We start from the raw sequence: 16,878 nt of genomic DNA, 5'->3' as shown, positions 1-16,878 counted from the left end.
ATGCAGTCGGGTTTTCAGGATTTCCTCCATGAATACGCATGAGATCTATTAGCATACAATGAAAGCAGTGCATGCAAATAGATCTCATGCATATTCATTGGGGGAATCCTGAAAGCCCAACTGGATTGCAGCCCTCGAGGAGGGACTTTGACAACCCTGTCCTAGGGAGAAGCAGTGGATTTACCCAAGTCCATCTTAATAATGGCTTATGGACTTTTCTTTTAGGAAGTGATCCAAACTTTTTTTTAAACCCTGCAAAACTAACTGCTTTCACCATGTTTTCTGGCAACAAATTCCAGAATTTAATTACACGTTGAATGAAGAATATTGTCTGCAGTTTGTTTTAAATCTACATAGTAGCTTCATTGCCTACCCCCTAGTCCTAGTATTTTTAGAAAGAGTAAACAAGCGATTCACATCTACCTGTTCCATTCTACTCAGTATTTATAGACCTCTGTCGTATCTCCAGTCAGAAATTCTGTGGCTTCTGTCCTGATCCCTACCACCTCCTCTGAAAAGTTGCTCCCTGCATCTACCACTCTTCATAAAGGAACTCCTCAGATTACTCTGTCTAGCCTCTTGCACCCTCATCCCAGAGCCTCCTTTCCACTGAGAGGCTTAGTACCTGTGCATTTGCCAGTGAAGCTTCAGTAAAATCTTGGCCCAATTAAGAGAATCATTAGGTGTTGCACCAGGTCACCCACAGGCCCAGTTGTTTGACGATAACAGGGCCGTTCAGAAAGAAGGTGCCCTTTGCTTTTATTCTGAGGACAGTGTCATTAAGGGGGTACTCAAAAGTGAACAACAGTGCAAAAGATGTGGAAAAAGCTTTGCCCAGATTTAATGGCTTTCACAAGAGATACTTTGTGAACGTTACAGAGATCTGTTCAGATAATCTCCTACATATCAGAGAAGTCTGTAGAGTCGGAGCTCAACTGCTGAAGCAAAGGTAAAGCTTGAAACGCAAGATAGACGAGCAACGGAGAGCACTTTGAATCCTTGTAGTTGAGCCCTGTAGGGTGAGGGAAGGCTTAACACAGGAAACTCACATTTGCAATAGTCCTGGGTAGAAGATGAGCTCCAGGTGGGAGTCTTGCAGTTCCCTGGAGGATGTGTGTGACAGTAATTTACACAGGGGTCCCAGCAGTGGTCACTTTTCTGAACCTTGACTGTCAAAAAGAGAGAGAGAGCCATTGTTAATGACACAGAAAGTGGTGGTGGTCAACTGATTGCATGCCAAGTGGTGAAATGGCCAGTGAAATGTCACAGGTATCACTCCTTGGGTCAGTTCTAACTTCAAAGGTTAGCAGATGGAATCGAAAATAACTTTCCCCTCGCTAATCCCCCTCCTTTACCACTGAATTATTAGTTTAACCCTTTAATTGGCAGATGGTGAAATGGCTGCTTTACGTAACTTGATGCTGAACAAGAGCAACAGTGCCAAGTAACAGGCCTTTGGAGATGCAGATCTCCCATAAGAGCCCTAGAAGACACATGTTGCTTCTGAGCAACAAGGCCAAATAAAGGGTTACCACTTGGCTAACATGTACTACTAACAAAAGGGCAGGATATTCAGCCATGTAGCCCAGAAGCCATCATTGATGTAACCAATCTGCTGTAGCTTGCACAACTGAAGGGTGGGAGAGGAGAAGATTGCTCTCACCCATGGCGAGTCACAGCAAAGAGGTTCTGCGGTTTGAACAAGGCGACTATAGAGCCACAATAAACCCAAAATGTGACACAATGGGGATTCCAGGGTCATGTAAAATGGGGGTGGGGGAAACAGAGCAATGGAAGATGCTAAGACATTGGAGAAGACACCAGACACCCCTCCCCCAGTTCACTTTGTGACCCTTTGTAGAAATGGCTGCACAGTTCTCTAAATTGACTTATACCATCATTGTCAAAACTTATTCTGGGAAAGAAAATCTTAATATTTAAATTAAGAGATTCTACAAGTTCCAGGTTTTTCTGGCCTATGATTGGAGCATGGAGTGGTAATACTACGCTGACAGTCTAGTCCATGATAGGACTTTGCGCAGGCTCCAATTCTGAGGCCTTTTCCTGGATTAATAAATAATTTTTGCTTGTATTTCTCGGATTTAGTGAGATATAGCATCTTGTATGAGTGGGTTCAAGGAGGAGCATGCCATATGCAAAGGATTAGATGCTCCACTCTTAACTCTGCTGCCTTTGAGGTAGGGCAGGTGGGTGGCAATAAGAAAGCTATACTCTGGAAATAGGCTTGTATTTCTCGCATTTAGTGGGATATAGCCTCTTGTATGAGTAATTGTTATTCAGACCACTTGGGTTGTTTGTATTTAGGTTAGCCTCCTTGAACCCAGGCAGAAGTGGTGAACGAGAAAGCAATGTTCTTTTAGCATACAGTTTTGAAGCCCTGGAGTATGATTGCAATTATTGTCTATGAACATTCATTCTCAGCTTCCCCCCCCCCCCGGTCATCAACTCCCCCCTTTCCCTTAAAGACACTTTCGATAACGAAGCCAAGATGACAAACAGGAGGGCAGGAGCGGCATCTGCAAACAGCTGCGCTGAAAACCAGGCAGGGTTTCATTTCCTGTTTAGCTGGTGAAATTGAGACAGGGATGGGTGGAACAGTTAAGCAGAAATTTAATTAAATCCAATGACACAGGAGCTTGCTTTTACATTAATCACTTCCCAACTCAAGGTAGAGCCAACTGATTAACAACCAGTTTCCCTGGGCTATGAGCATCTCTAAATCCTGAGGGGTGCATAAAACGTGCAGTGCGACACATCTGCAGGTCTTTGTAGGCTACAATACCTTCCCAAAGGTCAGCAGAAAGATGCCACAAACACGAGTTTTGGGGGCCTATAGGGATGCTTCTTTCAAACCTCTGCTCCAAGAAAGACCTAAACTCACAGATACACAGGAAGCACATTTTTAAACACCCCTGGAGCTGTCAGGAGCTGGGGAGGTGTTTTTGAGTAGGGTAAGATGGTTACCTGAGAAACCATCAGCTTCATCCAATGGGCAGGTTGATTGCGGCATTTATGTATTTAGTAGGAGCCTTCATCGGGGAGGGGGAGGGAAGCTAAGCCTGGGAATATTTGGAGAACATTTCAGAAATCTGACCATATGGATAGACACCTATGTAAATTACTGGTGTATGTGGCAGAGAGCATTCCTTGAACATAGGTGTGGTCTTGTTTCCACCAGTGCTCGAGCAATTTGAGTAGGCCCGTTCTAGGCAAATTCACCCAACTACACACCTATGTGCTAAATCTGGCCCATGCCGCCTGTAATGTCGGGGCAGTGCGGTTCTCTGGCATTAGTTGGAAATTCATTATACTACTTAATGCTCCACATGGATCTGGCAAATACGTGAGAAAGTTGCGGATTATAAAAAATACAAGAACGAAGCCTAATGACTCAGTCATAAGGCGAGAGAGAATATTAGGCCTCAGGTTTCAGTGCCTTACAGTTACTTTATGCTGCTGGTTTCGACATGCAGGGTACTGGAAAATAACAGACCAAAGCAAATTATGGGAATACCTGGAGGTGTATTCTTCAAGGGTGTTAAGGTCCTCACAAAATCATCTGTTAGTAGTTTCAGAAAGCAAGAGAATGGAGAAAAAAAAAGCATTCAGGGTTGTACAGGCTGCTATTATTGCTGCATTATCATTTGTGAAACCCTTCCGTAAACATCTGAAAACCTGTCTCTTCTCCAAAACCTAACACTCCCCCCTCTTCTGACATCCTAGCCCTCTAACATTCTTCTCCCCTCTGATCTTCATCTAGCCCTTCCATGGAGCTCCTTCTCATTACAATTCCTGTAAACCGTGCCGAGCTCCACAACTATGGAGATGGTGCGGTATACAAACCCAAGGTTTAGTTTAGTTTAGTTTAATTTAGATTACTAGATGAACAATTTGTACCTGGGGCAATGGAGAGTTAGGGGCTTTAATAGTACATTATAACAAGGCCATAAGGGGCTAAAATACCATTTGTACCCACACGAGCCTGAAAAGAAAGGTGAATTGGAAGTGAAGCTTCATGATGCAATGTTTGTGTGTTAATTGTCAATGGTTTTATGATCAGCTTTTATGCTTTTGTAGAATATTGGTTGCTTTTAGTTGCTTATCCACCATCTTGAATGAAGTTTTCCAAGGAAAAGAGATAAATATAATTTTATAAAGAAATGTAATGCAGCTTAATAACAGAGGATCTCGCTCATGGTCACGGGTTGGACTGTCCCCTTCTTTTTCTATTATATAAAAACTTTCAACCTGATAATGTGCTCAAATGTCTCGGACTCCAACATCACCTTTATATGGGGTCTACAGTGTATTTTCATTTGTGTTTCACATACCCACCATGCGAATCCACCAGAATACAACTTATTGGTTGATTGTATAATAAGGATAAAAGCCACTTTCTGGCCAATCTGCTACAGCCTTTCCATCCTTAAAAGATTTTGAGAACTCAGAGAAAACCACTTATCCTGATCTTCAAGGAAGTTGAAGGCCAATGTTAGACAAATAATTAACAGACTCCCACATGAAGGTACATGAAACCCTCAAGCCCCATGATCGGCGTGAAAAGCCCTGGCTCTCTTAACACTGTTCTTGGAAGAATTAGTACTAGTACCTGCTGTTGGCAGGATCTTGGCACCCAATGTGGGCCTGTCTGGAGAAGCTTGCACAAAGGTACTCACCTGCCTCTGGGGCCTTCAGTGGCAGTCTGTTTTGGTGTGAAGGGAAAATCTCCAGCTTGACGTTTTCCGAGATGTTGGCTAGGAGCTGAGTGGCTTCTAATAATGAACAATGCTCTATGCTGTTGCCATCAATGGACAAGATATGGTCCCCAGGGTGCAAAAGCCCACATCTGGAGGGTATAAATGGCATACACTTCATTATCAACAATTACGTGCTAAACTCCAGAATTGTTGAAGGGCTTGGAGACGTCTACTGTGGGAGTAAGGGATAGGCAGACTTTTTCTTGAGGATCACACTGGGAACTGACTGGGAATTTGAGGAATGGACGGCGGGGTAGGGTTGTATCTTAACTCTAGTAGAGGTTCAAAACAAAGTGTGTGTGGGGGGAGGGAGGGGTGAAACAAAGGTCCAAAGAACTAATTTCACCTAAATCCTGCAATAGGCCCCCTAGTTCACTGGTGGTTCTTTCAATGACATCATCAGCACCTAAAATGTCAACCTTTCATGATGCCCAAATATCAGCACGTCATCAACAGGTACACATTTTGGGCTTTGAATGATGTCACAACCACCACCACAGTCGTTCTGAAATTATGTAATTTTCCCAGCGTCAGGAAGGCTAAAAAGACAAATGAAACTGTTTTAGGCTATGGGTTGTATTTGTCCATCTTGGCAGAGTTTCAAAGTAAAGCATATAGAGGGCAATAGATAAAGACCAAGTGGCCAAAGAAATCAGATTCTAGACCAGGGGTATCAAATGTCAGTCCTCGAGGGACGCAATCCAGTCAGGCTTTCAGGATTTCCCCAATGAATATGCATGAGCTCTATTTGCAGGCACTGCTTTCATTGTATGCCAATGGATCTCATGCATATTCATTGGGGAAATCCTGAAAACCCGACTGGATTGCGGCCCTCGAAGACCCACATTTGACACCCCTGGTCTAGACACTGAAGTCACACATACAACTTGTCCTGAAGGGTCAGATTCAGACATGGCATATTGAAGCCCCTCTTCCCATCCCATCTTATGTCAGTTTGTCATGTAATTTGCTGCTGTTTTAATTTTTGTAAAATGATTGTAATCTCATTTGTGTATATTTATGAATGTGTTGCTATACTTCACCTTGTAAAAGGCGGATTATAAATAAACCAAACCCTTTCTTAAAATACTTGGCACACCTTGGTTTATTAAATAACCAGCCCCATGCTCGGCTTACGTGGCACAGCAATGCCTGCCTGGACGATACAGCCAATGAACCCTGTGCCAGAATACATATGCACAAGCCAGAAAATGCAGACATCTGTGGCGATATGGACACATCTATGTGCACGCAAACATGAACACAAGCACAGTACCACAACACGAAATACCCAGCAGCCTTCCCCACAGCAGAACTGGGCAGCCAAGGCACAAAGATGCCCCTTGATACTCCAAATGAAGCCACCTATTCCAAGCCCTTGTGCTGCACGCAGGAATTAGACTGTAGGCCGTTACTGGGTCAGTGGCGTAGGTAGGGGGAGGGATGCCGGGACCCCTCCTCCTCTCCACCCCGTGCCTCTCCTTCCTCCTACTTGTTCACTGCCGCAAGCAACAACTTAATGTGCGCCATCTCTCCCTCCAACGTCATTTCCAGGTGCCGCACATAGGATGCGACGTCAGAGGGAGAAACAACGGGATCTTGTTGCTCACGGCGGTGAACAACTAGAGGTGTGGGGGAATGGAAGGGGGCACATATTCAGAAGGGGGGCATGGGAGGGGGCACCAACTCTCACCCTCGCTATGCCACTGGACTGGGTCCTCAGTGCTGACCCCCCAATACACGTGGGCACATTCCTACCTGTCTACCACACTAGCAGGCTTGACCTTGTCAATGACGATGACCTGTTTATTCCTGTGCACACCCGTGGTCAGCGAGATCCCGAGCGTAGAGCCTGGCGTCTTGGTGATCTCCACCAACAGATTGCCCGAGGCACTGGTGACCACATCTAAAAGAGGATAAAAGAGTCGTCATTTCCATCTAGACCAGTGGTTCCCAACCCTGTCCTGGAGGGTTTCCAAGATATGCCCGAGAGAGATTTACATATAATGGAAGTGACAGGTATGCAAATCCCTCTCAGGCATATTCATTAATCGGGTGGCGAACGTTCCGTTTGGTCGCTCCCGCTCAGTGGACCTGGTTTGGAAATCCTTTCCCGTTTTGCTGCTATACGTTGGTATTAAGTAGGCAATGCTAACTGCCTCTCGTCACAGCTCCTGATGTCGCCTTCGGAGTGAAACACAGGCTTGTGTCGCGCATGACTGATAATACTTTGAGAACGAAGCTTTGACATACTGGCTCGTGGAGATTTCAGATTGGGAGTGGTTAAAGGGAAGAACAAGGGAAAGTGGATTTGCCTTTGGGCAGATTGTAGATTGGAGTTTGAACATTGAATCATCAAAAGATTCTGATAAACTTTAGTCAGTTGTTCTTTTACAAGTGTGGAGAGAAGGGTTCTTATTGTGATCGTGTGGGTTGTGGCTTACGGTATGATGATTTGAATCATTTATGAGTATTAATTTGACAACATATTTATTAAAACAGTTATAAGAAATTATATGTAAGCACATTTTTATCTTCTTTGTTTATATTGACGCATAGTCTTTAGGGATATCTTGAAAAGCCGACTGGCTGGGGGGTCCCCCAGGCCAGGGTTGGGAACCACCGATCTAGACGGTACTCAAGAATAGGGCTATTCCTTCACAGCACTACGATAATCCTAAAACAGAACTCCTTAACGCAAGACCTTGGTTTTATAACAATATTTACTTTCAAAGAAAAAGCTTGAGTTCATCCTGTTGCATAACCCACTAGAGGCAAGAAATATAGCTAAGCAACCTTTAGGAGGAAAAAACAAAACTTATTCGCTCATAAGAATTGATTACATCGGTTCTCAAATACTCAGGCACGGCAGAATTTTACATACATGCAAAGGGACGCAGATGGTGAAAAAACATGGAGAATAAAAATTCTCCCATTTCATACTTGGCCATCTGGTGTTTATTTCCGCCTTTTGTCTCGACACTGTCTGCTCCGACAGCCTTGATTCCTTATTCTTTCTAGGCACAGAACCATTACAAACACTTTGCTCACTTTGCTAATATTAGACCAATAAAATATTTTGGATAGCTAAAAAAAGGTACACTACCTCACAGACCTGTTTTCCGGAACATTTCACTAGAATGAATGGTCAACCACCAACTAGCTTTTCAAGTCACTCTGGTCTCTTGTCGGTAGCAGTTTTCCTTTTAATAACGGCATTGTGGCAACCCCTCCTCACCCCCACCTGTCCTGGGCCAGGATGCAGGAAAAGTGACTAGGCCCAAATGTCTCAATAATTCTTCAAGTCTGTTAAGGAATTTTAAAAATCCATTCCCCCACCCCAACCTGATGCTCTGAAATTACGATCTGCTGAATATTCCAAGGTTCAATTAACTATGTCATAATCTAATTATAGGCCAACACCAGAAATGTCTGTGATGGGAAAGTTCCCCCAAATAGTGCACTCAAATGAAATGAGATATATATATATATATTTTTTTTTTTAAATAAAAATAAAGTATACTTTAGGAAAGTCACCCATGAGGCAAAAATGTTTCGGCATCCTGAGTCCACCCCAATCTGCTTTCAGTAAGTGGGGTCAGAACAAGTCGGCAACACAACAAAATTAGCCAACAATGATTAACACAGGCTGTTAGATCCAAATTAAATTTAAGAAAACACAGGACATGGAGGGCAAATGGAGTGTTTTCACAGCTGAAACCAATCAATTTTCATTTACTGGCTCTGGCTCAGTGGATGAATCTGTGCCTTGGAGGGGTTTCAATGTGTTCTCGTAACAAGTGAAATCAAGTACATATTTTAATTAGCTGAGGAAATTCATTAAACCGAAAAAAGTGTGTGCGGATACCTTCCAGCCCATACATCAGGGTATATAGAAAATGACACCATCGGAGCTCATATAAATACAGCTTGATTCCCGGGAGGTTTAGCTGGGTCAAGATACCCCAAGCCCAAAAGGCTGAGCCCGGTAGCAAGGATCCCCTGAGGGCAGAACTCGGAAGTCATCTGTTGAAAATTAAAATAATCCTAATCGATAAAATATTCATCTACATGCTCATAATATAATTTGGCAAGAGACAGCTAAACTGGGACTACTATGGCCACCATCCATATTCCACTGCAGCTAAGAACTGGGAAACGTGGTTTCAATAGCTATACAAACAAACGCTGCCTAATTCCCTGAACACGAGTGCAACTAACGCACAAAATTTGACAGGCGAGTTATAGAATTGCGCCTAACTTAACTAAGTGGGCACTAGATAGACTGTGAACCCACTGGGACAGATAGGGAAAAACACTGAAATAAATCAATCATGGGAAATAATTGCAACTAATTGACACGTGACTCCACTTAGGCCCGGATTTTTTAGCTGGCGCTGACTTTTTAGGCACCAGTACCTGTCGAAACTCAGTAAAAAAACAAAACAAAACACACACCGTTGCTGCACTGACATTTTAAAAGGATTTTCAAGGTACCTACTGGCGCCGAAATAATGACTCCAAAGGCAGTGGCGTAATAAGGGCGGTCCGCCCCTGGCATGGTCTTCCTCGGGGCACTGGCACCCCTCACCCCCACTACGCCACTGTCTGGAGGTGCTTTAGGCCGTCTAATGCCACCGTGGGTGTGGCTAACGGAAGTGGCGTTAGGCAGCCTAAAGCATCTCCAGAGGCGCGTTTCACATCCTAGGTAGGCCAGTACATTTCCAGCGTCTACCTTTGCCCGAGGCACGAATCCGTACCTGGCGCCGTCGTGTGATTGACATGTGATAAGCCACCGCCGAAAACAGCGCTGGTTACAGAATTCGGGCCTTAGCGCCTAACTTCTCAAGCAGCGTAACTGCAAAGGGGGCGCCACTGCCCACCACTCTGTGATAACGGGTTTCTGATACTATTAATGAACAAATGAAGCTGCAAGGAGTAGCTCAAAACCTTACAAGAATTTAAATGTCTGTATCATATCTCCCCCGTCTCTCCTCTAGTGTAGATACAGTACATATGTGTCTTCTGGAACATACCCCATAACGCATTGGTCACTGCTTTTTGTGTTCTTTACTGAACCCCTTCCATGGAATGAGACCCCTTTCCTCTTTGCATCTCAAAGATGTGCTATACCTTAGCTTTAGCAAAAAAAACATTAGTGGTCCTCTGTAGTCATCTAGTTCAAGGCTGGTTAAACGTTGAAAGGTCATGAGGATTATTAGCAGGAACCGTGGTTCTCAGCCTAGGATTATCAGATTTTGTCCTTACCCCTGAAAGAGACATCATACTCTATCTGGAAGATGGCCTCTTGACCACATTGTCGCAAGATGTTGACAGCATCTGCATGCATCACATTATGAAGTGGAATACCATCGACACTTAGCAGCCGGTCCCCGACTTTCAGGGTCCCCTCCCTGCAGGAAAAGTAGCATTAAAGTCAAGCAGAGTAATGTTTGTCCTATCCACAGGGAACAACGCATGCCATGTAAGGGGTGCTCTAATATGTCTCTCTCTCAACCCTCTGCTGCATGGCTACTGATCATAAGCCCAGCTGTACGAGTGGCGATAGGTCCTTTCCCTAAAGGCCTTAAAATGTAAAGTGAATATCTTGGGCAAAGGAAGATTATAGCGCTCTTTTTCAAAGCGTATGGCATCTCAAAAGGCCGAAACTGATGTCCACGTGCATGGAAATGTCCAAACCCTGATTCAGCAAAAGCAGAACAGGGACGTCCAACACTGCCTAGAACTGAAAGGCATTGGTGGGATAGAAGACACCAATGTAATGCGATGCAGTATGTCCAAACAGCAAGGGAGAATGTTTTGAGTGGGACTAAGGAGGGCCTGAAACATGATCAAAAGTCTAAAAAGAAGGGCATCCTTATTTAGACCCATTTCAGGAACATCCAGGTTACAGAAAAGGTGGGATTAAGGCATGACACCTCCTTAATGCCCCTTCCCTCTCACCTGAAAGAAGGGGATACCAGGCTCTGAGACAGCTTCAGATATTATGGGTGTTCTTAACAGAACAGGGCAGTGGATTGTAAAGAAGGGACCCAGGTTCAAATCTCACTTCACCTCTTATTTTTAAATTTTGAGCCTTCCAGGAAAAGAGACACGCCCCACTGCCCCTGAAGGCTACCAAGTGAAGCAGTGTACAGAAGGTATTTTTCGGTTCTGGAGGGCTCGCAATTACAAAAACAAACATAAAAGCAGGATTTGAACTCAAGTCCTTTGGCCTACAGTCCCCTAAACTAGCTCCAGGCTGTCTCCCTAGCCATTGATACAGATGACCGTGTTCCTCGTTTTTCCCCCTATGCAAACTGTATCCTGCTTGAAAATTCACGTCAAGACAGACATCCAACATGGACAGCCTTTTGAAAATGCCCCTGTTAAGTGACCTCGTTGAAAGGTTATACAGATTATTAGCAGGAAGTGAATTTGAACCGTGGTTCTCAGCCTAGGGTTACCGGATTTTGTCCCAGCCCTGCCCCCACACAAACCCCGTCTCTTCAGGGCCGCATCGGGAGGGTATCTGCGAATGCACAGATGTGACTTGATGATGTTACACGCATACGTGCATGAGCAGATGCCCTCCAGATGTGGCCCCAAGTTCAATGGTTTTCAAAACAAAGTGCCAGGTTTTGAAAACCCATCTGGATGCCTGGACAGTCCTCTAAAAAGAGGACATGTCCTGCTCAATCTGGACATCCAGTCCTCTTGGTTCTATCTAACCCTGTCCTTCAATAAAACTTTTACCTGTCTGCAGGTCCACCTGGCCTGACATAAGTCACCACCAAATACCGTGATTTGTGCCAGTCGTCATGGGCTCCCCCTACAAAGAAGCCACACACGTTATTTCATGCTCTCAGAACTCAGTGCCTCCCTCTTTCCCAAAACCTGCCTTGAAGGAAGCTCAATCCAGGTTGGAAAGGTTTACATGTATTAAAAAGCAAAAGTCCAATTGGGTTTAGTTTCCAGACTAACTTTTCTTCCTGTTGATCAAGGGGTCACAAGTTCAAATCCCACCCACTCTGGAGATGCAGTTGTGCGGACGGTTGCATAACCTGTGCTGGCATTGCAGTATTCACAATATTTCAACCTCTGTTTTTCAGGGCCTCAGAATGAGTTCAAGAGAGTTGCAATGCTGGTATTCCACTGGCCAACCCCCCCCCCCCCCCCCAAAACAAAACACTAAACAACCCACCAAGGAACTCTGCTAGAGACATCAATTTTCATTCCCACCACCACCACCAAATGCAAATCTCATTGAATAAGGAACCAGAACTTACCTCGTATCACAAAACCAAAACCATTACCCTCTCTGAACAGGGAGATCTCAATGGTCTTTGGAATCATGGTAGAGCCACTTTCAGGGGCTGGAATAAAGAACACACAACATAGATAAAAAGAGTTCTTATACACGGGGAAATACCCCCCACCCCCTCCCTCCCCTGTCATTCATTAGCACAGCCAATAAACCGTTTCTTAAACAAATCTATATGTCCATGTTAGCCAGCCCAGTAGTCAGAAAGAGTGACCCGAATTTGCTATCTGACTCGTGATTCCAACTTCATAAGCATTTCCTCCCCGCAAGGGACGTTTCAGCAGTTACACAACACCGACACCTAGTGGTCAGACTTAAGATCCTGGCTGAGGAGCCACTGCAATGGCTGGACTATGCAGAGGTTGGCAGGAGGGTAGGAAGAAACTGCTAGATCCCAAATATCCAAGCATGGACACACATCTATGAAGTTCCCTAATTAACCATTGACATAACACACGTAAGCTAGGTTAAGTGGTAGGTTTTAGAAGCTGATAAGCTCAGCACAATATGTTCCAGAAAGAAAAAGCTCTCTCTAATGAAGCTTAAAATGACTCTTTTTAGCATAAAATGTCCCCAGGGAAAACTTTCACCCTTTAACAGCTCTAGGACCAGACCTCCTCATGCTTCTTCAGCAGCTTCATTTCAACGTTTCCCTGTCGAACCTCTGGTTTTCACGTGCAAAAACAAACGTCTTCACACATTTCCCTCTCAGGTGCATAAACTTCGGAGCCTCTGGCTGCCATTTTCAAAGCTCACCTTATAACGTGGTCCCCTTGACCAGGATAAAAAATTAAACCTTCAGAAAGGGAGCAGAGCCTCTGGACCTCTAAAACCGGGATCAGATGGATGAAAGGGGAGTTTAATGCACTTGAGGAGGCCAGATCCTATAGCGTGCCATCCTGCGCCATATACTCACCAGTTTGGGGAAGTTCGTACTCCACTTCCAGGACCACCCGTTCCCCTACATTCTTCAGGAGGCTAATAATCTCATCATGGCGTAGCTTGGTCAAGTTAATGCCATTCACAGACTTGATGTAGTCGCCGACATTTAGCTGATCACTTCTGAAAAATGATACGATAGAAACACACAATGGAGGAGGACTTTAAGGACCAGTGGGTACATGAAATGCTGGTATCCAACCACTAGCTTACCAGAACTACCACCTAAAGTTTCAATGGGGTAGAAACAAAATCTCAGAAACTTGTTATTGCTAATTACTACTACTTATCATAATCTATAACGTTACTGTACACCAAAGCATAGAAGAAACAGTCTCTGCTCCAAAGAGCTTACAATCTAGTTATGACAGTCAAATTGGACAAGAAGGTGCATCAATACTCAGTGCTCTGGTGGGGGAATTACAGAGGGAAGGAGAAGACAGATATTGGTGCTTAGCAGGTGGGTTGGACTTTGGAATTGAAGACTGCCAGAGACGGAGCCTGTAACGATTCAGGCAGTTTGTTCCAGGCATACGGTACAGCAAAGTAAAAGTAGAAAGGACAGAAGCAGTATAACAGAAGTTTCACATATCAATATGAATATACAGCCAGCAGTCAGAAAAGGTGCAAGAGAGGAGGGGCTTTTTGTGCATGTTGTGACATGGTGTGACATGTTGTGCATGGTGTGACATCTACTCCAGCCTCACTCCCCTGCTCCCTGCATGCTGCCTGAAGCAGAGGGTTGCCCTGTGCAGGAGGAGACAATGCAATATCAATGCATGTGGAGCCATTTGGGTGAGCAAGATGTGGGGGGAGAAAGCATACTCCTGTTCTCCATTGCTGTTTCATCCTCCCCCTACAAACTTCCACGGTTGCTTTTACCATGTTATGACTGCAGTAGAAGATATTGAGGTCAATAAACTAAATTCCCCAATGCTTTAAAGAAACAACATGCTTTTATCATTGTAGGAGGCCCGGCACGGTCTTTGCAGGGTTGCCATAGGGGTGCAAAGCTCGGGATACCCGATTTTGGTCGAAAATCCAGACCTACCCCTTCCCATCCCAGCCCCACCACGCCCAAACCTCTTCTCCTCTTTCCTCCTGCTCAGGGCCACGTCAGAAGGGCCTCCAAGCATGTGAAGATGTGATGGAATGACATTACACATATGCGTGGGGTGTCCCACCCGCGCGTGAGTGGAGGCCCTCCGGATGCGGCCCCGAGCTTGAAAACCCGGATGATTGGCTGATTTTCAAGAATCTGTCTGGACACCCAGACAGTCCTCTGAAAAGTCCGGACGTCTGGTAACCCTATACGAAGCCTCCCACCGCAGGTGGTCCTGGATGGTCAACTTGCTTTGCAGCTCGGTCTCCAAGAACTGGCCTACACCTAAATACCAGCACAATTTTTCTACCTAACCAGCACTGCTCATAACTGTTGCCTCTCAAATCTATCCTGGAGCATTACTTGGCCAAATATGTGTCTTTGCGGCAATCTGGAATACCTCACTATGTGAGATCAGTGTGTGCATCGCCGAGATACATATATTTTGCATATTTGGTATGGCAATCCTGAAAACCTGGCTAGCTATGCCTCCAGGAAGTGTCTCAGAATGAGTGAGAAAGACCTGTTAAGGGCCAGGTCTCAGGGTAGGGGTGGGGGATTGCCTGGATGGAACGCTGAACTCCCAGGAGATTCTATGGCAATCACCCTCATTGCCAGACCTGGACACCTCTGTATATAGACCATGCCACATAGGTTTGTACAACAGGAGGTACTAGCTTTAAATTTCTTATTAGCAGGGGCAGCCTAGAGCATCAGGTGAACTTAAAAAGTTTTTAAAATAGCTGTATTTCTGTACTTAAATTTGTAAAGACTTCCTCATGCTTTCCAGGTTGTTGCCACCAAATCTGAAAGCTGCCATGTAGGGTACCCGACCTGATAAAATGTTTTTAAAGTGGGCTCCCCTCACCTTGAAGCAAGACCGCCAGGCCGTAGGTTGGAGACCCTGGGTTTGCCGTCCTTGTCCGTGCCACCAGATATAGTAAGACCGAGGGTGCTGCCTTCTTTTTTGATCAGCTCCACAAAGGTAACGCCTCTAAATTCCTCTAAAAACAAAAAACATTTTGGCATAAATAGCTTTCACCACAATAAAAGCTCATAAAGACACTTATGGCGACCAGTTGCAGATAATAAACTGCACGAATCAGAATTCTCTAAGCTCATCTCAAGCTGCTCTGGCCAGCAAAAATACAAAGCAGAACATGGTAAAACTGATATAAAATTTATTGAAGATATGTTAACATAAAACACTCTAAAAGCCTGACACGGCCATGTTTTCCCCCCTCCAGGGCTGCTTCAGGGGCTGAATGTAAAGCCAGAAGGTGGAAATCCACACTGTCACCTGTCCACAGTCAGAGAAGGAACCCAGCTGGCTGTTCAATGAATCTGATGCTTGTTGAAGTTTCTAATGATAAAATTAGAAGACTTTTGGACAAAGATTACGCATTCCCGAGTCATCAACCCTCACCAATACACCGTGAAATGCTCAAGCAATGTCTCAACCATAACCATTGAAAATAATGTCTAGCCCCCAACTGACACGTCCTCAAGGCCTCAGCGGTTTAGCATAACGTTGCATTATCGAAGGAGTAGTAAAAATGCTTTGGGTGAGTGCTTTGAAGAGGATGTTGGGTTTGAGTTTGTAAGTAGAGAATGACACGGGGACAAATTTTTCCCCATCCCCACGAGTTTTTCTCCTGCCCTTGCCCCATTCCTGCAAGCTCCATCCTCATCTGCACATTTTAATATCATAAATACAATTTGTGGCCAATCTTTCCTTCATTAAGCGTCCTTTGAACATTCTTCGCAAGTGCGTGCTAGTTGCCTTTCATGTTAGCGTTAGCTTTTGAGCATAGGCCCCTAAATCCAGCCGCCTGTGGTTATGTGCAATGCAGGTTTTCCTACATTCTCTTTTCAGAGCCTAAACACGTATTACAAAATCAAAAGGCATTCAGGAGAGGAAAAGCAGTTAGTTGTGTGCAATGCTCCCAAATCTCTGCCTAAACTCTTTGAGAAGCTAAGATACAGGTTGGAAGTCTTAGCATAGTGCCACGAGAGATTCCAGAATTTCGCTTTAATTTTAATAATTCCTTCATAAGTATACACTAGAACAGATGACATGTACATTGCGTACGCAAGAGTCAGTCAATGTTATGCGCAAGGATACAACTGCTCAGACAAGCGTCATTCTTTGACGTGATTGGTCCAATTAAATCGAAAAAAAAGAGAACGCCTGCAGATGATGGATGATGAAATGCGCGTTTGCTTGTCGACTATTGAGCCATGTTTTGAGTTAATTTGTACTCCACTTCCATCGCATTGATTAGCAATTCTATTCTATCTACTTTAGTTTCACCCTTGTTACAATTACCCATCCATAGCTTAAGAACTTTAAATAGATAACTCTCAAATTTAATTTTTTGTTGGTTTTGCTCCGTTTAATGTGCTGGAACTTAAAAAAAGTTTGAGCCACATTGTCTTTGCACATAGCCCTTTCAAATGATTTTCCTTCTGGAATATTCCACAGATGTGAATTTGAACCCTGACCTTTACAGAACCCTGGTGTGACATCTACAAGCCAATGATGTGCTTCTGCTTAGCAACTAGCCACCATTTCTTTGCAAGTTAGCACCCACTAAGTCCATTATCCCCGACTGCCTGATTTGATCGATTAACAGCCAGCCTGAGGAACAGTTTGTACTGGAAATAGCAGACATCACTTGGCAATGTCTTATCTGAACTGTCTTTCCATCTCAGGGCAGAATTTCCCCTATGGT

The 16,878-nt window shown here is 44.5% G+C and overlaps 1 protein-coding gene across 8 annotated transcripts in view; it reads right to left on the bottom strand.

The window, feature by feature from the left end:
- Positions 1 to 16,878, bottom strand: part of GRIP2 (glutamate receptor interacting protein 2) — a 223,587-nt gene that overhangs the window by 30,304 nt on the left and 176,405 nt on the right. For all 8 annotated transcript variants that reach the window (XR_004537330.1, XM_033925931.1, XM_033925935.1 and 5 more), the window contains 9 exons: positions 15,012 to 15,147; positions 13,019 to 13,164; positions 12,068 to 12,154; positions 11,535 to 11,610; positions 10,047 to 10,192; positions 6,537 to 6,684; positions 4,698 to 4,867; positions 3,536 to 3,580; positions 1,050 to 1,169 (listed from right to left, as the gene is read on the bottom strand). Coding sequence is in view for 7 of the 8 variants with exons in the window: in XM_033925931.1 (XP_033781822.1) it covers positions 1,050 to 1,169; positions 3,536 to 3,580; positions 4,698 to 4,867; positions 6,537 to 6,684; positions 10,047 to 10,192; positions 11,535 to 11,610; positions 12,068 to 12,154; positions 13,019 to 13,164; positions 15,012 to 15,147 (1,074 nt within the window). In the remaining variant the exon portion in view is untranslated. The remainder of the gene's footprint in view (positions 1 to 1,049; positions 1,170 to 3,535; positions 3,581 to 4,697; positions 4,868 to 6,536; positions 6,685 to 10,046; positions 10,193 to 11,534; positions 11,611 to 12,067; positions 12,155 to 13,018; positions 13,165 to 15,011; positions 15,148 to 16,878) is intronic.

The sequence above is a fragment of the Geotrypetes seraphini genome, chromosome 17 (assembly GCF_902459505.1).
Source record: "Geotrypetes seraphini chromosome 17, aGeoSer1.1, whole genome shotgun sequence".
Classification (NCBI taxonomy): Eukaryota; Metazoa; Chordata; class Amphibia; order Gymnophiona; family Dermophiidae; genus Geotrypetes; species Geotrypetes seraphini.
The sequence above is the reverse complement of the archived record's forward strand: the minus strand, read 5'-3'. Positions and strand labels throughout refer to the sequence as shown.